The following is a 22754-nucleotide window of genomic DNA, read 5'->3' as shown; positions in this document are numbered from 1 at the left end:
ATCTCGTCTCATCCAGTCTTTCCTGATCATTTATCATTTGCTGCTCGTTTTGTGAAATATCGACAGTGCTGTCATTCTCATTAATGTTCCTCTCGGGTTCAAATTGAAAGGGTTGAACAGATGACATGTTTATGTCGATAAGTCATACTCTGGGGAGCCCGGCAGCGAAACCATCTGAAGTCACCGCCCTGCGACGTCAACAACAATGGCGACCAACTAGTTAAACTAATTTTACAAATTCTATAAAAGCGAAAACATCAAGATGGGTGTCAATATCAAATTATTTTAACTCATAATAACGTTGCTCTTTTAAGAACTACAAGTCTTTCTATCCGTGGATCCCTTTAAGAAACCTTCCAATATTTTCAGTGACATAAGAACCATATTTGGTCAGTAGACAAATATCATTTGATATAAAAACCCTTAGGGTATTGTTAAATATTTGCATAAACTTGTCATTAAATGCGGTCTGTTCTGGAACTACACCTAAAATCCTGTGTTTATAGTTTTTTTTTCAAACTGATAATTCATATGGCAGGGAAAAATGAATATCCACGAAATCTATCCTGTAGTTAATTTTGTTGTAGTTGACCCAGTCTGCTTTAAAAAACAGTTGCAGCATTTAGACCTCAGTTTATGACCAATATATACATAAACTTTGTTGCAGTAGCCCCCCCCCAACCCACACCACTGTATATAATATTGCCATAGAACTAGAGTGTTTTCCATACTGCACAGTATGGGAAGGACCCCATGAGTACCTCACGATATGATACGTGATACAAGGCTAACAATCACAATGAGCTCAAGATATGGCGAAACAACAATTACCGTAAATTCCGGACCATTAAGCGCCCCGGATTACAAGCCTCACCCAGTACATTTTTAAAGGAAAAAGCATTTTGTACATACATAAGCCTCTCCTGCCTATAAGCCGCGTGTGCCCACATATTAAACTGAAATATTTATAAAGAAATACACAGTTTTCCAAGTTTAAATACCATATTTTAACAAATCGGGTTATGATACAGCGCGTGATTTACAGGTAAGGGAGGTGCGGAAGAGCAAGAGACATGCTGTCGTTGTTGTTGCGGGTGTGTCTGTGTGTGTGCGTCGGCTGCTAGAGGCATGAGGATGTTGTTCGACGAGTTTCCAAAATAAAGAATTGCAACCTAACTTAACGGGTTACTATTTGTCATCGTTACAATACCTTAACTTTTCTTTCCAAACAGCGCCAGCAACACGGCACTTAGCTGCCTCCTCAAGCTCACTCCTTAGCGTGTCGTCCTCTTCATCACGCAGCAGACCGGCTTTTCGAAACCCGTTGGTGATGGTGGATTTTTTTCACGCTGCTCCACGCTGTCAGACTTTTGCAAAAGTTGCTCTTCGCATACGACCACTTTTGTAAACGATCTGACGCCGCTGGCCATCCAAGCCTTCAATTCAACTCGGCACATCATATCCATTTCTTCTAGCATGATGCGGGTATGCTAATTCTTGCCTGGCACGGCCAGACTGTTCTCCGTGTGTTTTTCAAACACTGAGAGAATAGTCTGAGACCCAGCCCATTAACGCCCTCTCGAGCAAGTACAAAATCAATCGATAAATCAGATTCGTTTATTTGCGTGACGTGCTCTTAACGAGCGGTGTCACTCTTCCGCGTCGGAAGTCGTCTCCAAAACACAGATGGCGAACAGGAGAGCCGAAAATATGTTCCAATCCACGGTAAAATCAGTTTTAAATTACCAAAAACACATTGACACAAGTCAGTGACAACAGTCTGTCTCGCGCTAGCCATGTTGAATAAACTCTGCTCTTCTCGTATGTTTACTTCCGCGCGCAAGTCCCTCGTCCCGCCCGTCGCTGATTGGTCCACTCCACTGTCTGTTTGCTGTGGTTTGCTCCGCTCTGAAAATTTTATCCGCTTAATGGTGGCCAGACTCAATAGCTGGAACAGCGGTGAGTCTGAAGTACCAGGCTATGCTAATTCTACTAATGCACAAAGATGAGGGTCTGCTACTTTTATTCGTGCACAAAGCACAAACTTAAAATACTGGTAAGAGTGCCAACTAGCGTCTTCTTCGACACACATATTCCACGTGCCTTATGCTTGCATTTTATGCTCGAGCGCTCCTGGCGGTCGTTAGAAAAATTGATAAATTGGCCGCATCATTGCATACGCCGCAAGATTCAAAATGAGGGAAAAAAGTAGTGGCTTGTAATCCGGAATTTACGGTATTGATACATGGGTCAGGAAATCATTCTAGGAGGATATTCTACAAAACAACTAATAAATGGCTTGTAGACATCCAATCCGTTTAAAGTAGGAGGGTGGAAGCGAATAAACGAATGTTCATTTGAATCCCTCCCACTTCAAACGTTAGAGAGTGCGTGCAGTCAAATGTCTGTCAGTGGAAGCCAATGCCTGGCAATTAACTTTGGGGCATTTCACGTCATTTCCTGTTGATTTACGGTCCCTTCCAGTTGATTTTGGTGCATTTACAGGTCACTTCTCTTTGATTTTGGGTTACTGAAAAGGAAATTATTCAATAATTTACCCAAATGAATAGGCAGTGACTCAAAATCAAGAAAAAGCAACCCGTAAATGCCCTAAAATCAACAGGAAGTGACCTGTAATGCCCACAAAAGACTGTCAATGCTCTGGTTTCAGTGCCTTTGACGGCGCAAGACATCCAATCCATTCAAATTGAATTGGGTGTCGAGCGCCGTCAATGGCAGCCAGTGAGCTAACGTAGACACTATTCTAATGGAAGATTTTTTTGTAGCAATCTGTTGGGTTCCTTTTCTTTTTAAACAGTGACACCTTTTAAAATGATAACCATTTGGGCAACAAAGTATCAAAATATATCACCTTTTCTTCTGAGTGGCTCACCTGTACCAGTCATATAGCTCGAAAATGACAGCCAGCTCCTCCAGGGAGATGTTGCTTTTGTCCCAGAAGGGAATCTCCACCATCTGTCTGACCAGCTCATCCAGCTGTCCCTGCAGCTTCTGGATGATGGACAGGTAGTCTGCCTGCTTGGCGTACTGGCCCTCAAGTTGCTGCAAGTTGTCATCTACTGTCTGATTCAGTGAGGACGTGGTGTCGGTAACCTGCATTCGAACGAGGCACAATCAAATTGATGAGGAAAATGAGGGCGGAATTGGATAATTGGGCTGCTTGAATCACTTAAAACACAGTCTCACCAGTTTTTGCACACCAGTGATCGTGCGATTTGCGTGGCGCAGGGAATAAGTCAGTCGATTCACCCCGTCGCAAGTCTCGCCGTTCCCATAGAAACCTACAGCAATGCCAGCGCTGTGTGGAGACAAAGGGAATAAGGAAAGGGAGGAGAGACGTGGCGGGGAGGAGGAGAAGAGTTCGGTAAGGGGGATTTGCTTAAAAAGACAAACGGAGAAGACCAGAGCAAGCGAGGGAGGTGTCGAGCCAGTGAAGGGAAGCGTGTGAATTTGAACCCGACATTAACCCTGTCAGTTCACAGGCCTGAAACATCAACCACAAAGCCATGGAAACGCAGCGGAATGGACTGTATGTTCGCCCCAAAGGCAGCACTCTGGGTGGGTTATCAGATCGTATTTGGAAAGAAAGGCCTCGGGTCGGGGAAAAGCAGCTCTGGTGCTGGAGTGAGATGTGATTTTATTTTTGTGCAGTTTCTTCACTAAGTGTTTTTCAGTGTTCCAAAGATTTTTTTACTTTAATATCATTAGCCTAATAGCATGACGGGCAAATAAATTTTTCACTTACTGTCAAAATATCAATAAAATAGCAAGCACAATCCAATGCGGTTGCTAAACATTACATTGTACAATTGTATAGATACTTATCGAGGTCTCATCCAAGCTACAAAAAGTTGTATCAAAGCAACTACATTCAAATTTGTTGCTTTCAAGTGCTTACGTTCAAAATGACAGGCAATCATGCAATTGAAGATTGAAAACAGTTCTGAGCACCAGTGGAGCATCTTAAAAAGCTGTATTTGTATCTCAATTTAGACATTTCAGCGTATAGTTGGTCTTCTAATCAAGTGGGGTGATGACATGAGCACCACTTCAAGCTGCAGTCAGAACAGTCGAGTGGTATTCAGCCAACAGTGCATCATTGTTTTGCCCTCTTCCTGGGCCACTAATCTCTTCCTCTCACGCTCCGTGGCGTGAAATGGGTAGACAAGAGCTGTGTCAGAGCTTTAAAAAAAACTTTGGGCGCAGGAATGGAAAATACGCATCATTTTTCTCATCATTGGGGTAAACTGCAATAGCCCTGTTTTAATTGCCCGTTTTGAAAAATGATATCATCGCAAATAGTGATGTCCCGATCCGATATTCAGTATCCAATACAGCTATTTTTGGAGTATCCCGACATTTACTCATTTGTTCCCAAAAACGTATAAATATGTTCTATTTTTAATTGTTTCAGTGGCCCAAAGACGTATTTATATGTCTTTTATGTTTTTTTTTTCATAAGAGACATCTTTGGGTCCTGATTCAACTGAGCTCCAAAGCACAAAGCTGAAAATCCCTTTTAAAGCAATAAAACTGGCCACTGGAGGGCAGTAGCACATTTGGTAAGACCCGCAACCCGATTCAACGGCAACGAACGGCCGGGCCGCACAGTCAGAGTGCCGGCGGAAGGATGACAGGCGGCGGACGACCCAGTAGAACAACCGAGAGAACGCCCGGGATGCCAGGCGCTGGATGACCGAGCAGAACGACCGGGACCACCCGTGCAGCGGAAGATGCCGTTGAGTCCGTGCTGCTCACCGAGCAGACCCCGCAAAGACTCAAAAAAATCAATCTTAATGAGAAAGGGCAGCGATGAGGGAAAAGTTTACCAGGCTGTCGCGGCGACAACAGCTTCATCTCTCAGTTATGTGTAAATAAATTGTTGCTATCAAAAGCTCTATTTGTCTTGTTGTCTATGATATTTTGTAAAAGGAAAACATTATTCAGATGTTTGGGATGTAACTAAAGCAAAAAATAGCTGTGTTAAAGTCAAAGTTATGTTTGAAATGTATGCTTTTACAAAAGCTCAATTTCTCAGTTTTTTCATCAAAAATTGGAAAATTGCTCACACTAAGGTATATTGTAATGCTGATTTCTAAAGAATGGAAAAAGATATGAACTTACTTTCTCTCCTTCTGAAAGAAGAGTCTAATATTTCTTTTAGTGGGTTCCATGTTTGTATAGCAATAGAACAGAATTTTCTGTGGGCCTTGCAAAATCAGTCAAAATCCAGTAGGGCGAAAGGCCTTGCTCCGGTGAAAATGGCTGGGAGTGAATAAGTTAACTGATTTGGTCACAACATCTGATCCGATCCAGCAGTTGCGTGTTTTTAGTACCATAAAGCTTTTCGCTTGCTGTAAATCTAACCACTAGGTAAACATGTCCACTGAGTGAGACTACTGCTCGAGAAGTGTTGTTTTCATCAACAATGACGATAAAGAAAATATTTCGTCGATGAACAATTTTTTCATGACAACAATGAGCTAAAAAAAATGGCTTGGGAGACTAAAACATAACGAGACAAATGCCAGTTTCTGTCTGATGAGAAGAAAATGCGACATATTTTCTGTCATGTTCACAATGAGTGACATTTTCATCTTGTACGTAGACTCGCGGAGTACAGCTTGCATCATAGCAGTGTTTTGGTCGTATCACTCATGTGAGATGAGTTGCGTCTCTCTCTCACTCTCCTCACTGGAGTTTTGGATGGCTCTCAAGCTAAGCTGCGCTCCATCTTGCTTGTTTGGAAACACATGGTTAGTTTTCTTGGTAAGAGAGAATATGCAATGTTGTTTTAGCCTCTAAAGGTCTGTTCTGACTGATCATCACACACTGTATGTAACTTGCCATATTAGCATTAGCATCAACTTTAGCATGGCAAGCATTAGGGATACAACGATACAGTCACGGTTCGGTCCGATTTTCGATACGAGGGACACGCGTTTTGATTCGATTCAATACATTAAATGCTCTGAAACAAACAATACGTCTTAAAAAAAAAAAGTTTTTTAAAAATTTTGCTACAAGCAAAAATAACAATGCCATCATATAAACATGAATTATAGTGCATAATATTTATGTGCTTACATCTTACTGATCTTAAGAAATTTTGTATAAAAGTGCTGAGAAAAATCTTTTCTGTTTGTAAAGTGAGGCAGGGCACACTGTTGATTGCTATTATTCTTGTAGCAGGTATGTTTACCACATGAGAAAAACATCCTATTTGTGGTCCGAGTCCATTTGTGTTACGTACTGAATTAACAATATTTGCAGCATTAGCGTTAGCATAGTCACTGGTATGGATTGATTTGGCTTGCTTAACTTCCATTCAGTCATGGCGGTTTATAATTCATCGATGTAGTGCATGGACTACGCATCCCATGATCAGTCTGGGCTCACGGAGCCAATGGCACGGGATCTAAGGTTTGCACATCTAGGTTGCTACTTGATGATATCTAGTGTGTGGGCGCGAGTGTTGTTGGGAACCCCCCCCCCCCAAAAAGTTAAAAACGCCACAGAAGTCACATCTGCTCATTACTGCACAACACCAGCATTTGACAATCGACTTTCATAAAAAGGACGAGTTTGAACTACAGCCCTCCTAATTTGCCACTCATTGTTCATCATGTAACTATGAGTTATCTCTCTGTGATCCACAGTGTTAACCTGTCTTTTGTAATAAGAGAGTTTATTCGTAGCAGTCAAGTCGGCAACAATGTAGGCAGACTTTGTAGTATGTATCCGTAAAGATAGTCTTTGTATAACATGTTCGGATGGGGATAGCATATCAGCTCAACCAGCATGCTGCCAAACAATGGATCTGTACGATATTGAAGCCGGCAAGCCGCCTCCTTAAGTGTCTGTCTTTCCTCACGAGTAATGATCCTCATGCGCCACAGCTCCCACCTTTTATGCAGTCTGGGGGAGGATTGGAAGAGGGCTGCTAGCGGCAGAGTGTGTTTTTTCAAGGTAAAGTTGCGCCGGACATTTAAGCGAGAGAGACGACAAAAATAAATTAAAAATAAAATTAAAAATAAACACATTTTGGGAGCTTTGTTTTTGCATATTGAATCAAACAGGCCTCAATATAAAGGGTTCAATATAACACCGAGTATTGTTGCATCCTTAGAAAGCATCCTCTTAACTGCTTGGCCAACTTTTTTTTTTTTTTTTTTTTAACACACAGTTTGTGGCTTCTAGGTGGGTTTAATAGAAAATAATGTACTGCTTTTCCTGCTGAGTGTGTATTATCATCACAAAGTTGGAAGTTGCTGTATACGCTATAATATGTGGGTGTCTTTCGATGTTCATTCTATATTGTTGGAAACCTTTATTTTTGGACTAAAACTTTTACAGACGAAAACATTTTGAGTAACTGTCCACTAAAACTAGACAAGATTTGTGTGAGATTTCTTCGACTAAGGGTTTTGAAATGACTAAAATATGACTAATTGATCATCACACACTAAATGTAACCCATAGCATTAGCATAGCATTTACATTCGGGTTAGCATTAGGCGAGCGTCCTCTTAAATACTCGGGGAACATTTTTTTTTTTTTTTAATACATACAGTTCGTGGCGTCCAAGTGGGTATAAATTAAGCCTGAACGATATATCGTTTAAACATCGCCATCGCGATGTGCGTGTGCGCAATAGTCCCATCGCAAGCACGTGCGATAGTTTTTCTTTTTTTTTTTGATCCACATACGCCTCACTTTCTGGTCTGCGCACAGCCTCCTACCCTCCCTCTCCCAGCCTTTTGATCCTCTCAGTCACTGCGGCACGACGATGGCTTTGATCTGGCCAAAGAAGCAGACTTCACACGGGCATCTGTCAATCATCGTTTAACTTGTTAAAAAGTTGTAAGGAAGCCGCGCTGGAATGAATGTGTGTACTGTGGGGACGTTGGAGACATTTAAATGCCAGAAGTGATGATGAGAATTTCTACATGTCTCTTCAACGGTCACAGCTAAAGTAGATAAACAGAAGCATTTAATAAAGCCAAGCATTTATCTGCTACAGTACTTTATTCTTGTTCAAAAATGATTTGGTTGGACAGTTATGTGTAAAACTTATCATAATTATGACATTTGAAGTGCTTAAAAAACATTGATTTATATACATTTTTTAAATCACTTTGGGGGGGAAAGTGAGAAAAAACATGTCTTATATGTATCTCTTTCCAATGCTAAATCTGAATAAATACATTGGGCACAAAAAACACACCAAAAAAAAAAAAAAAAATGGGGGAGGTGCGCTACTTCGCGGTTTTTCACTTATCGCGGCGGGTTCTGGTCCCCATTAACCGCGAAAAACAAGGGATGGCTGTACACTGTGGTGATGGTGAGTCATCTAAAGTCTTTCCAAACAGCTATTTAAGCCATCTTGTGAAAATTTATTGAAAAAAATATATATACATTTTTTTAATATCGCAATATAATATCGCAATATATCGCAAACCCAAAAAAAATCGCAGCAATAGTTTTTTCCAATATCGTTCAGGCCTAGTATAAATTAAGCCTGAACGATATATCGTTTAAACATCGCCATCGCGATGTGCGCATGCGCGAAAGTCCCATCGCAAGGACGTGCGATAGTCCCCCCCCCCAATCCACAAACCTTTGATCTGCTTCATTTGCTCGCACAGCCTCTCTCACCCCCTTTCCCAGCTCTCAGTCACTGCGTACTTGCTTATTAAAGTTAACGATGGCTTTGATCTGGTCAAAGAAGCCGGGCAGCAATCTGTCAACCATCATTTAACTTGTTAAACAGTTTCTGTAAAGAAGCGCGGGCTGGAATGAATGTGTGTGTCTGTCAGGGGAGAATGAGGGGACGTTTGACACATACAAAATAAACGCCAGAAGTGATTATGAGGAGTTTGTAATTCTACATGTCACTCCAAGAGTCACAGCCATGTTAGGTAAACGGAAGCATTTAATAAAGACAAGCATTTTTCTACTACAGTACTTTATTCTTGTTTAAAAATGATTCAGTGGGACAGTTATGTTTAAAACTGATCATAATTATTACATTTGAAGTGCTTAAAAAGCATTTATTAAAAAAAAAAAAATATATATATATATATATTGAACGATATATTGTTTACACATCGCCATCGCGATGTGCGTGTGCGCGATAGTCTTTCTTTTTTTTGATCCACATACGCCTTGCTTTCTGGTCTGTGCACAGCCTCAGACCCTCCCTCTCCCAGCCTTTTGATCCTCTCAGTGACTGAGGCACAACGAAGACTTTGATCTGGCCAAAGAAGCAGACTTCACACGGGCATCTGTCAATCATCGTTTAACTTGCTAAACAGTTGCAAGGAAGGTGGACGGTGGAGACATTTAAATGCCAGAAGTGATCATGAGGAGTTTGAAATTTCTACATGTCACTTCAACGGTCACAGCTAAAGTAGATAAACAGAAGCATTTAATAAAGCCAAGCATTTATCTGCTACAGTACTTGATTCTTGTTCAAAAATGATTTGGTTGGACAGTTATGTTTAAAACTTATCATAATTATGACATTTCAAGTGCTTAAAACCATTTATTTATATACATTTGTTAAATCACTTTGGGGGGAAAAGTGAGAAAAAAACATGTCATATATGTATCTCTTTCCAATGCTAAATCTGAATAAATACATTGGGCACAAAAACCACACACACACACACACACACACACACACAAAAAAAAAAAAAAAAAAAAAAGGGGGGGTGCGCTACTTCGCGGTTTTTCACTTATTGCGGCAGGTTCTGGTCCCCATTAACCGCGAAAAACAAGGGATGACTGTACATTGTGGTGATGGTAAGTCATCTAAAGTCTTTCCAAACAGCTGTTTAAGTCATCTTGTGAAAATTTCTTGAAAAAAAAATATATACATTTTTTTAATATCGCAATATAATATCGCAATATATCACAAACCCAAAAAAAATCGCAGCAATAGTTTTTTCCAATATCGTTCAGGCCTAATATATATATATATATATATATATATATATATATATATATATATATATATATATATATATATATATATATATATATATATATATGTATACATTTTTCAAAATCATACTTTGGGGGAAAAAAGTGAGAAAAAAATGTCTTATTGGTATCTCTTTCAAGTGCTGGATCTGAATAAATACATTGAGCACACACACACAGACACACACACACACAGAGACAAAAATGGGTGTGGGGGGGGGGGGGGGGGGGGCTACTTCACGGTTTTTCACTTATCGCGGCCGGTTCTGGTTCCTATTAACTGCGAAAAACGATGGAATACTGTACACTGTGGTCATGATGAGTCATCCAAAATCTTTCCAAACAGCTATTCAAGTCATCTAGTAAAAATTTCTTTTAAAAAAAAAAACATTTTTTTAAATATCGCAATACAGTATCGCAATATATCGCAAACCCCCCAAAAAATCGCAGCAACAGTTTCTTCCAATATCATACAGGCCTAGTATAATTAATTGAAAATAATGTATTCTTTTCCTGCTGAGTTGTCCTTGTTGACGCAACAATATGTGCTCGTCTGTCTAAGTTCATTTGAAATTGTTGGAAACCTTTATTTACTTATTTAGACCAAAACTTTTGAATTTTACAGACAAAAACATTTTGAGTAAAAGTCGACTAAAACAACACATTTTGAGATATTACTAAAATATGCCCAAGACTAATAAGTATTTTCGTCCAAAAGACAAAAATTGAAAGGGCTGCCAAATATAACAAGGTTCTTTAGAAGCTAGTCTAAAAAGATAGGTAACAGACTGGCATCAGATCAGTATCGGCAAAACATCTAATCTTGAAAAACATCGGATTGGAAGTTAAACAAAAAATCAGCATCAGGACATCTCTAATTGCAAGCATTAATGCTTCCTCTGCACATCTTGTTTTCTATTAACGGGAAAAACACGAATGATTGTGATGCTGTTGGTGTTCTCAACGGGGCCCTGAAGCTCTATTTGTGTGGCAGTGAATCAACTGTGATGGCTCTCTAGCGGCCCATCGACATATGGAGGAAAACAGGAAACAAGTGCTCAACAACACAAGTCCAGATGGTCGTGCTTCACACATTGGCCAAAATAAAATTCAGCATCAAGTTATTGACGTCAGTGTATGTTCCAAATAAAAATACTGGATGTGCTTCACTGTTTGGTGTGCCGTAGGGAGAGGCTATTCTGCGCTCACCTGCACACGAGTGTCGCGATGATGACACACCAGGCGGTGCAGCAGCAGTCGGCTGAGGGTTGGTCCGGGTTTTTGTTGCGCCGGCAGCAAAGCCAAATGGAGTAGAAGAGCAGGAAGAGCAGGTCAAGAGCCAGACAGACCAGTGCCACACCTCCCAGTAACAGGATGGACTACAGCGTAATGGAAATATAATGGATACCATTAATCGACAATGTCAGAATAATGCATTACCGAACATAAGCGTTCGGGAGAGAATGCCACTCTATTTTTTATTGCCCCATGTTCCAAAAATGCTATGCACTTATGGGCACACAGTAAAAACAAATTTGCATTTGGTCTCTTAGTATAGTAGTTCAAATACGCTTGAGTTGAGTAAGTAGCTGCTAAATATGTAAATACTTTCCATACCCTGCCAGAAATGTACTCAATTAGACATCCACCTGTTACATTACAATTTGAGTCAAAGACAAGTAAGCAATCTTCCAAATAATCAAAAGTAGAGTTGATAAAATCATTTTCAAATGATAACGCATGATATTGACATCGGTTTTGGGCCATATGCATGCTGCCTTCAAAGTGAATGTAGAAGCCTTCCACCTTTGTATAAGGGCTGGTCACAGTTTAGCATACCAGTTATGCTTATTGACCATTTGATGTCTCCAAACTAAGATGATTGGGAGTTGCTATGTAAGAAGACCATTTGCATTCATGATGCAAATATCGAATGAACAATAAATGACTGAAAAATAATGAATACAGCATGTTAAGTCCACAGCCACATATGTCGGTATCTGTTTGATATCAGGATCAGTTTTTTGGAGTTGGACAATATCAGGATATCTGTTACCAATTTAAAAAATAATCAAATAAAACTCTAATTAAAACTATTAAAAGTATTAAAAAATACTCAAGTAGTGAATAAATGGCAACTAGGGATTTAGGACTTTTTATATCAGAGGATGAGTGTCAACTAGACAAAAAATATCAAACACAAATACTGGACTGTCTCAGAAAATTAGAATACACAATATTCTAATTTTTTGAGACAGTCCTGTGTATATATACAGGACTGTCTCAGGAAATTAGAATATTGTGTATTCTAATTTCCTGAGACAGTCAGGAAATTAGAATACACAATATTCTAATTTCCTGAGACAGTCCAGTAGGTACCTCAACTTTGTCCAACAATATCACTTTAACTAAAATAAACCTCATGAAGGCAAATTCAGGCCATGGAACTTAAATACACTCATTGGTTGCCATTGATGGCAATACAGGTCCAAATCCATTTGAACTGTGAGGGCTGGTAGCGACCACTGGTGACAACCAGTGCCGTTTTTGTCAATAATGACGATCATGAAAATATTTCTTCGACGAACAATTTTTTTCATGACGATGACAGGCTAAAAACGTGGCTTGGAAGACTAGAAAATAACGAGACTAGGCATGTGCCGGTTACCAGTTTCATGGTTTACCCTGGTATGAGAACGTCACGGTTTCAAAACTACTAAAATTTTCCGTCATACCGTAATACGGTATTAGCTATTTTTTTAGTTCAAAAATGCTGCGTGAAATCTGTGGCATGGAGCGGCAGCGCTCACCCCTCTCCCTCCAGTTGTTGCTCTGTCATGTGTCTGTCGGTGACACTACACCTGAGCTTTTTCCCCCTCAAAAAAGACAAAGTCGCTAGTATGGGAGTACTTCGACTACTGAAAAGAAAGAGGCGGCCGCGGCTTAGAGGAGGAAGGACAGCAGGACCTCCAACATGATTTCACATTTACGTGACCATCATCAGTCACTTTGCACAAAATTTAAGTGAAGTAAACGCTGTCATGAACGTTTTCCACCAGCTAAGTGAGTTCACGCCAGCGTGTTTACTGTGTCTAGCGACGGTAATGCAAATATTATAACGTAAACTTGTTAGCAAGGCAGATAAGGTGGCTATTTAGCATGCCAAGAGAGCTAACTAGTTTCCTCTCTACCATTAGCCTACTTTTTTAAAGTCTTCCGCCATTGTAAACATCTGTTCAAAATAACATTTTCATAATACAGCCTGCAGTGTTTTTCCCTGGCGATTTTCTGTGTTGAGTGTGTGTGTGTGTGTATATCTAATGTATAAATAATGATACGAGTCATACACATGGGATCTGTCGCTTACTCTCCCTCTCCATTATTATTCAACTAATGAATATTAATAGTAGTAGTAGTATGTGTTTTACATAAAATGAATTTGACGATATGTTAAGTCCAGTTCTATATTACCAGGGGTTCTTGTTCTAACGTTGAGCCACTTGAGCTGTGGCTGTGGGTTTAATCTATAAGTTCTATTTATTTCAATTTTATTTCAAATATTTCAGTTATTTATTGTTATTTTATGTATTTATTTTAACATTATATTAATGTTGATGTTCCAATTTGCAAATTTGTGAATTTTTTTTTTTTTTTTTTAAACCCACACATCTCAAAATAACACATTTTAGAGCAATAATTGCAGTACCGTGATACTGTGAAACCGCAATATTTTTGCTTAAGATTATCATACCGTCACAGTGTCATACCAGCACATGCCTAAACGAGACCCAGTTTTCGTCTGACGAAACAAAAATGCGACATACTTTTTGTCATATGTTCACAATATGTGACATTTTTCATATTGTACGTTGAGTACGTCAGCTTGCGTCGCAGCAGTGTTTGGGTCGTGTCACTCATGTGAAATGTGCTGCGCCTCAACTGCACTCTCCTCACTGGAGTTTAGGATGTTTCTAAAGCTAGGTTGCGCTCCATCTTGCTTGTTTGGAAACACAGACTTGTTTTCTTATCTTGGCGAGAGAGAGTAAGCAATGCTGCTTTAGCTTTTGAAGGTCTGTGCTGAGTGATCATCCGACGCTACATGTAACTCTTAACGTAGCATTCATGTTAGCATTAGCTTCAGATTGGCGGGCGTCCTCTTAAAACACTGGCCAGTCTACTGTAATGCAGAGCTACTTGGCTTTTCTGGTTAGTAAGTCTAAGGGATAGCCAGTTTGGCGAAATGGCATTTAGCAGTTAGCCCACTTCAGCTGTTTTGTTTGGTAAATGGGAAATACTGATTTCTTTCATGTTCTAACAACACTCTAAGAATAGCAAAAAATAAAAATAAAATCCAAGATTTCCCAGTTTTAAACACTCAGACAACATTTTTTACATATAGTTTGTGGCTTCCAGTTGGGTTTAATTGAAAATGATGTGATGCTTTTCCTGTGTATTATCATCACCAGGTTGGCGTTGTCCTTGTAGACGCTACAATATGTGCTTGTCTATGTTCATTTGAAATTGTTGGAAACCTTTATTTATTTGGACTAAAACTTTTTGGGAGTAATTGTCGAAAAACTTGACAAAATTTGTATGACTTTTGTCAACCAAAAACTAGACGAACCCATTATGAAATGACTAAAATATGACTAAGAGCAGAGGTTGCGCTAGACTTTTTCGTAGTCTGTCATTTTGACTGACGGTCATAAAAATCCGGTCATAATCTATTTTTACCCGTCACTTAAATTTTTAAAATGTTAACAATGACATATTCAATAGTATTTAGTTTTCATTCATCTTTAATTAATATTCTGTCCGAACAAGCTTAACAGAGAATCCACACCGCGCCATCACACATCAAGCAGCTGTGCATTATTAGCGCCTAGCTTGCCTTGAACACTGCTTTTTAGGAAGGGTCGGACTTGACCAGTCATAAAAAAAAAAAAAAAAAAAAGGGTTTGAGGATAAGCCTGAGAATGATCGGTTTTCTCTCTGCTCCATATAAGCAATATTCCAACATTGCTTACACGGCCGGAGTCGGGGCAAACTGCTCGTATGTGTGTGTGACATGCACGAACAGTGCGTGCATGCTATCGATCCATATACTTTGAATATAAACCTGTACAGGGATTATTTATGCCCGTTATTTGTGTCCTCTTTTTAATAAGCAAAATATGATATCCCTGGAGTGACGGATGACATGTGTGTCATTTGTTTTGATGCTTCTGCGCATGCGGGTCGTCTTGCTCAGCGCATGTCGGACTGCGAATTAGTGCGCATGCATAATACTTGAATGGTCTCAATGGACAAAGGCAGTCTGAACGGGCACGGCAAAAAAACAGATATGACAAAAAAATCGGATTTGTGCATTAAGACCTGTAGTATGAACGTAGCCATAGGCTTGTTGCTGTTAAAAAGAGGACACAAATAACAGGCACATACTTTATAATCCCCGATTAGGCTTATATTCAAAGTATATGGATCGATAGCATGCACGCACTGTTCGTGCATGTCACACACACATACGGGCAGTTTGCCCCGACTCTCAGCCGTGTAAGCAATGTTGAAATATTGCTTATATGGGGCAGAGAGAAAACCCTTCCTATAAAAAGCCGTGTTCAAGGCAAGCTAGGCGCTAGTAACGCACAGCTGCATCGCTAACGTAGCTACCGTACCGTCTCTCGCTTTTTGATGACGTAATTGCTGCATTAAATCCGATTTGCGGGACTGGACAGTACAGACCGCCGCGACAGTCTGGAAAAATGTGGCCCAGACCGGATTTAGACCACATACGAAAGTGACCCAGATTGGATTTGAAATGGTCCCGTTCTATGCGACTTGTCACGTTCAGACAGTCAAGTTAATGCCTCACTCGAGTCGGAAAAACACGAAAAAATCGGATTCGTGCATTAAGACCTGTAGTATTAACGTAGCCTTAGTTCGGACGCTCAGTTGCCTTGACATTTTTCCGAGTAAGGCCAACGACGTCATGCATCAAGAGAGACAATAGCTAATTAATATGCTCACTCGCCACCCTATGGTCTGGGGTGTGAATTGCAGCCTGTCAAAATGACGGATGGACTTCAGTTTTTTCCGTCACCGTTTTAAAAAAACGGTCATCGACGGAAAATATTCGGTTAACGCGACCCCTGACTAAGAGTAAAAATAATTTTCATCTGAAAGACTAAGACAAAAATTAAAAGGGTTCCCAAAAACGACACCGGTGACAACTATGAAAAGAGCCACATGATTGGACGTTCATCATCATCAGTGGTGCTGAAATAGTTAACTTTCTTGATTTACACTTGAGAAACAGTAAAATTTCCTCATCAAATTACATTGGCGTTGTTTTTGTCACATATCGCACAAAAAGGTTAGTTTGAAAACCTCTGTGTGTGGCTGCAGAGATTTTTTTTTTGCAGTCATGTGACTGCCAGGATCTGTTTGCTGGGTAAACTGAGTCAAACAATCGTTAGCAGTTACGTTGTATTGTGAAAACAGAGTCATGTGCCAACGCCCGAGGCGGAAGTCTTTTTTTTTTTTTTTTTTTTTTTAAAAGCTTGACCAGAGTCATGCAATGAAAAAGATATAAACAAAAGTAGTGTGGCACTGCAGGATGTAGATCATTGTAACAGAGTGAAAGTAGTGATTTTTATTCACAAAAATATTCAACTGAAAGTTAAAATAATGTTACATGTACATCAAAACTACTGTGACATTTTGCAAGTACAATTGAAGTAGATTCACATAGTGAATGTACGTGTGCGTTCAGGATGCTAAAATGATAGCGATTTTAATCTGAATGACACTTTAGGGAGCTTGACAACAATTGCCTAAGTGCCAACTCAGGGAAAATGACTTATAATGCTCCTTCCGCTTGAAAACGACAGATTCGCGGAGCCAAACAAGAGCTTGCAGTCTGATCTTTAGTGTGCCTCTGAGGTTACTCAATAAAGACAATAAGATGACGCATGGATGCTGGGTAGTTTCTTCCTGTTTTAGATGAACTGGAATCGAGAAATGAATGTCTTTTCCAGCTGAAAAAAGGGGAAGCAACATCATAGAGAACTGAAAACAAATACGAGGAAACGACAAAATAAGATATCCGCCAATAGGCGATTTTTAAACTCCTGAACCGAAAATAAGGGTTGTATATTACAACAGGAGAGATATATGTGGATAAAAACAGTAATCACGGTAATTAATCACAAACCTCTGACAAAGTCAGTGAAATTGGATGTTTTACTGCTCCAATTAAAATAGAAATCTCACGATTTGATAACAACCATTTCCCATACTTCAAAGAACAAACCATTAATATTTCAATGATAGATGCTTAAGGGCTTTTAATTATAATGGCATTGTTGTGCCAATTTGGCTTCTTTTGAGCAACTAAATAGGGATGGATTAGCACATTTTGTCCGGATGCTTATTTAAATTAAAAAAAAAAAAATCCCAATAAAATGTAACTTTACTCAAATCAAAGGAGGCTTTAGGCTGGATTAGACAATACCAGCTGGTACCAAGGTTGGACTCGGCCAAGCTAAGGATATAGTACGTCAACAGATGGTGACTCAATCCAAAGGTGAGGAGAAAGAACAGGTGCTAACAAGTCATTTCGTACTCAGGAATCCCTTTAATCCGGTGAGCTTCACTACAGAAATTCATTCCAAACTACTTTGATGAGTGGTTTATTATGGATGTGTTTACCTGTTGGTACGTCCAATCGTCTGGCTGGAAGTCGCTGCTTGTTCGCTCGAATTTGAAATTAAAATGTGGTAGCCGGTGCAGGAGGTTAACCCACCAGGGGGGCGTGTAATTAACCACAGCCGCCATTGCCAACCAGTACTATCTTGAGTTAGACAAGGATGTGAGTACGTCCTCCTGGAAAGGTCTAAACGAGAAAAAAATATATATTATAATGAAATTCTCCATATCAATGCAAGTTGATACTTAAAAGTAGGCCTGAACGATATTGGAAAAAACTATTGCTGCAAATTTTTTAGGGGTTTGCGATATTAAAAAAAAATATATATATATATATATACAGTACTGTGCAAAAGTTTTAGGCAGGAAACCTGCCTAAAACTTTTGCACAGTACTGTATATTTTTATTATATTATGTATATACAGGATATACTGTATGTATATATTTTCCCCAAGTGGAAGCTTCCATGATCCTAATAAATTTAATAATTAAAAAAAAAAAAAAACCAGTACTGTGCAAAAGTTTTAGGCAGGTGTCCTGCCTAAAACTTTTGCACAGTACTGTATATATATATATTTTTTTAAGAACTTTTCACTAGATGACTTGAATAGCTGTTTGGAAAGACTTTGGATGACTCTCAATGACCAGTGTACAGTGATCCCTTGTTTTTCGCGGTTAATGGGGACCAGAACCCGACGCGATAAGTGAAAAACCGCGAAGTTGTGCACCCCGCCCCCCAAATTTTTATTTTTTTGTGTGTGTGTGCTCAATGTATTTATTCAGATTTAGCATCGGAAAGAGATACATACAGTATAAGGCATGTTTTTTTCTCACCTTATATATATAGTATATACAGTGTGGAGAACAAGTATTTGATACACAGTCAATGGGAAAACCCATTGGCAGTGTATCAAATACTTGTTCTTCCCACTGTACATATATATATATTTTTTTATTATATTATGTATATACAGACTATACTGTATGTATATATTTTCCCCAAGTGGAAGCTTCCATGATCATAATAAATTTAATAATTAAAAAAAAAAAATATATATATATATATATATATATATATACATATACATACATACACACATACATACATACATAATGTATATATCTATTAATAAATGGTTTTAAGCACTTCAAATGTTATGTTATGATCAGTTTTAAACATAACAGTCCAACCAAATCATTTTTGAACAATAAAGTACTGTAGTCGAAAAATGCTTGGCTTTATTAAATACTTCTGTTTATCTACCTTAACTGTGACTCTTGTTGGACATGTAGAAATTAGAAACTCCTCATGATCACTTCTGGCATTTAATTTGTATGTCTCAAACGTCTCCACACACACACACACACAGATTGATTCCAAAGCGGCTTCCTTGCAGAAACGGTTTTACAAGTTAAACAATGATTGACAGCTGCTGCGCTGTGATGTCCGCTTCTTTGGCAAGATCAAAGATACCAGCATCGTTAACTTTAATAAGCAAGTGCTGGAGTGACTGTGAGGTTCAAAGAGCATGTGAGGCTCTGCGCAGAGCAGAAAGCAGGGCGTTGTGGATTTAAAAAATATATATATACATATATATATATATATATATGGCACGTCCTTGCAATGGGACTATCGCGCACGCACACACCGCGATGGCGATGTTTAAACGATATATCGTTCAGGCTTACTTAAAAGTTACTTATATTCTCTATAAACCTATTTTGATGACTGACTCACAATGGCATCATTTTAAAAGCATCACTTGTGCAATTAAGATGGTACCCATGGTGGAGCCTATAACTAGTATTTAGCGCTCATAAGAAGCTCATTCCCCACTAGCAACTAGTTAAACACTTTACTTAGCATCATTAGTTAGATTTTCGATTTAATAAGTCATGTAAGCGTGCACATTTATCGTCTACAAGAAAGTGTGATGTGCTCATACCCTGGTAAAGGAGTCCCAATTAAGTCGGCTAATGTTAGCCGGTTTAGCTGTTGGTTAGTTGACAACTAGTCTCTTTGTTCCTCTCGTCATTGCGGCGCCTTTGTTTACATCCTGCTGTGTCGAGTCGAAGTGAACTACTTCCTCGGTTCGCGACTTGCGTTTTTTAATTCCAGGGCGAAAGGCTGGCTTCGACAAACAAGCGAGTACAGTCTCCATACATCCCGACCGGAGTCGGACACAAACGCGGTGGCTGTTGACGACACTATGCCAGCTGACAAATCCTCACGAGCTCGCGTCTGGATGGCTGGCTCACACATAGATATCATCGATTTAAGACTAGATCTCAAACGGAGTCGCGCCTAGATTAATAACAGGCGGCCATTTTGCGACAGAGAACTTCTCTTCTGCTCTAATGTGTTGAACATAAAATGAGTGATATTTACATTGAAATACTCCTAAGTCGTTTAAGTCTTGTTGAATTTTTTTCTTGTTGAACTGTCTGGTTTATATTAATATATCTGTGAGTCAAGCTGGATATTGACGTTTATATACTAAAAAAAAAAAAACTACAATTCTTTTTAAATATAAAGTGAATTGACTGCATCTGCAAAAGCAAGCATTTAAAAATCGGTTAAAAATTGAGCATTCCACATTCATTTGAAGTACAAGCTAGATTGAATTTAAGTGTTAATATTGCCAGAATTTTTCTGTCCTTAAAATGGCCGACAAACAGTGACGGTTGTTTTCATCGGCTTAGAGCGGGTATCAGACATCAAGCCTTATATAAATATGTTGTTTGTGGACTCCGACCCTTCTCGATCAAGCCTAAACGACGCGTTAGCACCATCATGTGGCAATCTATCACATTGCGGAGTGATGACGGATTCACGAACCGTCGGAGACATGGAGACTACTTTGACTCTTGCAATTTGTCAGCAAGCTTTATTTTTATAGCACCTTTCTCAGACACAGTCAGAAAGGACTCCACATAGGCAAATCACATTAACCAAAATAAATAAAGTAAAAAATATATATTGTAAAAATGGAATAAAAAAAAAAAAATACAGATTTAAAAGGCCACAAACAACGAAAATTTACAAAATATGGAAGCCCCAATAAACCTATTCGAAAGCTTGAGTAAATAAAGTTTTCAACTGGTTTCCAACTCGACAAATGAATTGAGTGAATGAATGAATTGACTGGAAACAAACATGTCAGTAACACTCAATCACGGTCTCTTCACCCTCAGTTTTGGCATGAAATATCACCAGCCGTACCATGGGAAAGGACCTGATTTCAAGGCATGAACATGATAATTCATTCATTCATCTTCCAAGCCACTTATCCTTATGAGTGTCGCGGGGGTGCTGGAGCCTATCCTAGCTAACTATGGACATGGTTCATGGCCATGAATCGGTTGCCAGCCAATCACAGGCCACAATGAGACTAACAATCATGCACAAACACACGCATACTAGGCATGTGCCGGTATGATAGTTTGACGGTATGATGACCTTAAGCCAAAATATCAGTTTCACGGTAAAGGAAAAAAAAAAAAAAAAAAAAAAAAAAAAAAATTTTTCCATTGAACAAGATTAATTTTCAAAACATATTAGCAAACTCGAACATAAGTATAATTTTAAGTTAAAAATATATACATACAGTATACTGTATATATTCTAAATAAAATAAATGCAGCCCTTTAGGTGAGCGTAAATCCACAGCCACAGCTCAACATTATTACCATCAGAACAAAAATAATTCAATTATTTTCCATAAAAAGCACATGTGTATGACTCGTATCATGTTTACATTATACCCACACTCTCTTTCTCAACACAGACAGTTGTCAGAGAAAAAAAAAACACGTTTTACCAGCGTTGGACAGCGTTAACTCTGGTAGTTGGTGGGAAACGTTCATGACCTTTGAATTTTGTATAAATACGAAATCATATTGCCTCCTCATACTGCCTCCTCAGCAGCCACCCTCCACAAACATGTTTGCCGTGGCCATCTGTAACTTTTCTGTAGCCAAAGTATTCCCATACCAGCAATTTTGTTTTCTTCGATGGGGGGGGGGAGTTCAGGAGTTTCACCTCCTCCAGCCATCGTGTAGCACAGCTGACTCACTGACACTGAGCAACAACCAGTAGGGCAAGGTTGAGACTTGCAGCTGCAAGCGAGGGATATCTCCATGCATTTTTGGGACATAAAATATACCAAATACCTTAGGGACAGTATGACGGAAAATTTTTGCGGTTTTGAAACCATGACGTTTTCATACCACGGTATACCTTGAAACCGTTTCAAACAATTTGGAGTTGAGCATCATTATTTATTCCAAATAATTTATCTTTGCAAATCTGTGCCAGCAATGGTGAAAGGCACCAAAATTGAACCCTGTTGAAGAAAGTTCCAAAAACTTTTGCCAACAGATTTAGCTTTAATTCAATAGGTCCACATGTAAACCATAGCAAGTCAATTTGTCAGTAAAAGGAGACAAAATCTTTCAGTACACATCATAGACGGATTTTAAGGGGGGGCCAGCCCCCCGGTGGCCGAAAAGTGTCATTGCATGTAAATGACTTTCCTATATATATAAAAGTTGTAAAGCAATATAACTGCTACAAAAATGAATGAAATGAACAAAAAATATATTTTTATAATGGGTCAAATTTATTTTTTGAACAGATCATGTAACTAGCACCTTACACTGTCATTTGCTTTGCATAGAAAAAAAAAAAAAAAACAAATAGGGGAGGGCAATTTTATTTTTCAAATGATTTTTTTCTTGGATTGAAAATGTTTTTTTTTTTTTTTTGATTGAAGCAACTTTTTGGGGGATTGAATGATTTTGACACAAATGTCATACCAACAATATGGCCCAAACACAAAAAGGATTGCTTCAATCAAATAAAACGTTTTCAATGAAAAATTAAGTGTTCAAATGCAATTTTTTCAATCCCAAATATATTTTCACATTTAAAAACTTTTTCTATGATTGAAATTTTTCTTTTTTTTTGATTGAAGTGATTTTTCTTTTTGAAAATATATATTTTTTTGAAGCAACTTATTTTTTGATGGAATAATAA

The 22754-nt window shown here is 38.8% G+C and overlaps 1 protein-coding gene across 2 annotated transcripts in view; it reads right to left on the bottom strand.

Annotated features, from left to right (window-relative positions):
• Nucleotides 1-19978, bottom strand: part of ttyh3a (tweety family member 3a) — a 47054-nt gene extending 27076 nt beyond the window's left edge. For both annotated transcript variants that reach the window (XM_057817106.1, XM_057817107.1), the window contains exons 1-5: nucleotides 19663-19978; nucleotides 17719-17902; nucleotides 11218-11387; nucleotides 3208-3319; nucleotides 2894-3114 (exon numbers count right to left, since the gene is read on the bottom strand). In XM_057817106.1, the coding sequence (XP_057673089.1) occupies nucleotides 2894-3114; nucleotides 3208-3319; nucleotides 11218-11387; nucleotides 17719-17844 (629 nt within the window). In that variant the 5' untranslated portion in view covers nucleotides 17845-17902; nucleotides 19663-19978. The remainder of the gene's footprint in view (nucleotides 1-2893; nucleotides 3115-3207; nucleotides 3320-11217; nucleotides 11388-17718; nucleotides 17903-19662) is intronic.
• Between the last annotated feature and the right edge of the window lie 2776 nt (nucleotides 19979-22754).

The sequence above is a fragment of the Corythoichthys intestinalis genome, chromosome 16 (genome assembly GCF_030265065.1).
Source record: "Corythoichthys intestinalis isolate RoL2023-P3 chromosome 16, ASM3026506v1, whole genome shotgun sequence".
Classification (NCBI taxonomy): domain Eukaryota; kingdom Metazoa; phylum Chordata; class Actinopteri; order Syngnathiformes; family Syngnathidae; genus Corythoichthys; species Corythoichthys intestinalis.
Note: the sequence above shows the minus strand (reverse complement) of the source record. Positions and strands in the feature narration are given on the sequence as shown.